We start from the raw sequence: 1,981 nt of genomic DNA on the forward strand, positions 1-1,981 counted from the left end.
GAGTTAAAATATAAACAATAAAATACTGTAAAGTGTTTTAACAATATAAAACTGGAGGATAAATAAAAATATGCAGCTATGGACTATTTTACAGTAATGGATATTTGAAACTAGCAGCAACATCAGAGATTTGCAGAATGACAGCAGCAGGTTATTTAACTGACTAAGGTTTCTATCATTACATTTGATTTGATTTGTTCCTGCTCCCGGTGGTTGGAACATTTATTACACTCTGGATTCTCATCAGTCTTTGTTCACTTTACAATAAAAAAAGACAAACAATTACAAAGAAAAAGTTTTGGAAAGTTCGGTAATTATTCCTTTCCTGCTTTGTGTGTCAACTGTCACGTTGCTAAGCAACAGAGCATACGGCGGTAAAACTCGCCGAAGGGTAGACCTGTTTGGATTCACAGCCAGAACTTTTCCAGTCTCCTTACTTTCAAGGACTTTAAAGGATCCAGTCCAGGTAGATGGTGTTCTTGCAAGATGAAGCCCATGAATTCGAACAGAGCTACAGTTTCCTGTAAAGCTACAGCTTCCCAGTTGGAAAGCAATGGTGAAAAGGTTCCTAATTGAACAAAGTTAACCTGGAAGTAAACAAACTTGGTGCTAAAAGTGTGTGCATCTGTCCAAGTTCAGGGCAGAAAGGAAGCTGGCCCCAGCCCTCAACTGCCTTACAGGACTGAAGTCCCTGCTGCTTTTTTCCACATGTGTTGCTATAGTAACTTCAGCTGATAAAGAGATAGTAGAAATATTAAAATATCTTCTCTGTTGTTTCTTTTCTTTGCAGGTTGTGGGTGTCTCTTTAGAGACATGCAGCTAATCTCTCCTGATGATTCACAGCAGTTGAAGCTGCAGTTTGGAAACTGACTGGATCTTGATGGACTCCTATTGTTAGATATGTATTTATGTTTGTTAAATAGTGTGCTATATTGTATGTGTTCAGAAAATTTTTAATTGAATGAAAATTAAGCTGCATTAAAAGGCTACATGTGTCATTTTATCTGAATCTTATGAAGCCATAAAGTTGCTCTTTATCCAATTTATTTTCAGTATCTACCTATTAAATGTATGATCAAGCTAATTTCTGAAGTTTTAAGGCTAAATGTTCCTTTCAGATGTATTTTTTGCAAATGTTTGCACAGTATCTACTTTTGCAGCTCTGGCTCTCACTTTATGTATTATTGCTAAAAAGCTAAGTGAGTAATATATGCTTTCTTACTTTAGAGGATTAACCTTTTGTTGATTTTAAACTTCAACACTGTTTTCCCTCTTTTCTTGAAAAACAGAAACTAAGCAAAGACAAAGTTTCATGTACACAAATTTCTCCTATGTTGATATTAAAAACACTTTAAACACTCTAAAATTACTCAGGCATTTTGGTCTTATTTGGAGGATCTCTGAGATTTCTGTAAACTTACCAGGATAGTTTTGACCATTTTCAAAATCTGCCTGTCATAAATATGAAGGATTGTGTCCTGAAAGTCATCGACAATCAGTTTATTTTTCCTAGATATAAACCTTTTACGAATCTGAATTTATTATCTAATTATATCTGTATAGTGCCTTGAGATTAAGCAATGTGAACTGACATTCTAGAAACAAACTGAATTGAAACATACCTTATTTTCAGCTGCATTGCTGCTCTTTTTCATGTTATGTCATGTTCCGGAACTGGAAAGCCACGAAAGTCAATCAGCATCAAAAGCTCATTTTAAAAGGCCTCCGATCCGCAACTTGTCTACTGCCTGGTTGCGCTGTGTGACTTTATTCAGATGACACAGGTTAAACATACCTCCATCCTTTCCTCCACCATCATAGCTAAAGCTTCATCAGAGCGTCATTCCCCCCCGGCTCCTACTGTGTTCCCTATCTCATTCAACCCAGTCTCATGGGAAAATGTACCCCCACTACGTTGGTCAACACTGCAAAACGTAGTGGAGGTACATTAATGGACATTTTTTTTTTGTGGTACTGTTAC

At 36.5% G+C, this 1,981-nt stretch overlaps 1 protein-coding gene across 1 annotated transcript in view; it reads left to right on the plus strand.

Annotated features, from left to right (window-relative positions):
• LOC107104111 (protein NLRC3-like) overlaps window positions 1-967 on the plus strand; it is a 38,988-nt gene extending 38,021 nt beyond the window's left edge. Inside the window, exon 6 of the mRNA XM_015404027.1 lies at window positions 791-967. Within this exon, the coding sequence (XP_015259513.1) occupies window positions 791-809 (19 nt within the window). The 3' untranslated portion in view covers window positions 810-967. The remainder of the gene's footprint in view (window positions 1-790) is intronic.
• The last annotated feature ends 1,014 nt before the right edge of the window (window positions 968-1,981 follow it).

This window comes from Cyprinodon variegatus, unplaced genomic scaffold (assembly GCF_000732505.1).
Source record: "Cyprinodon variegatus isolate N-32 unplaced genomic scaffold, C_variegatus-1.0 Scaffold1618, whole genome shotgun sequence".
Classification (NCBI taxonomy): Eukaryota; Metazoa; Chordata; class Actinopteri; order Cyprinodontiformes; family Cyprinodontidae; genus Cyprinodon; species Cyprinodon variegatus.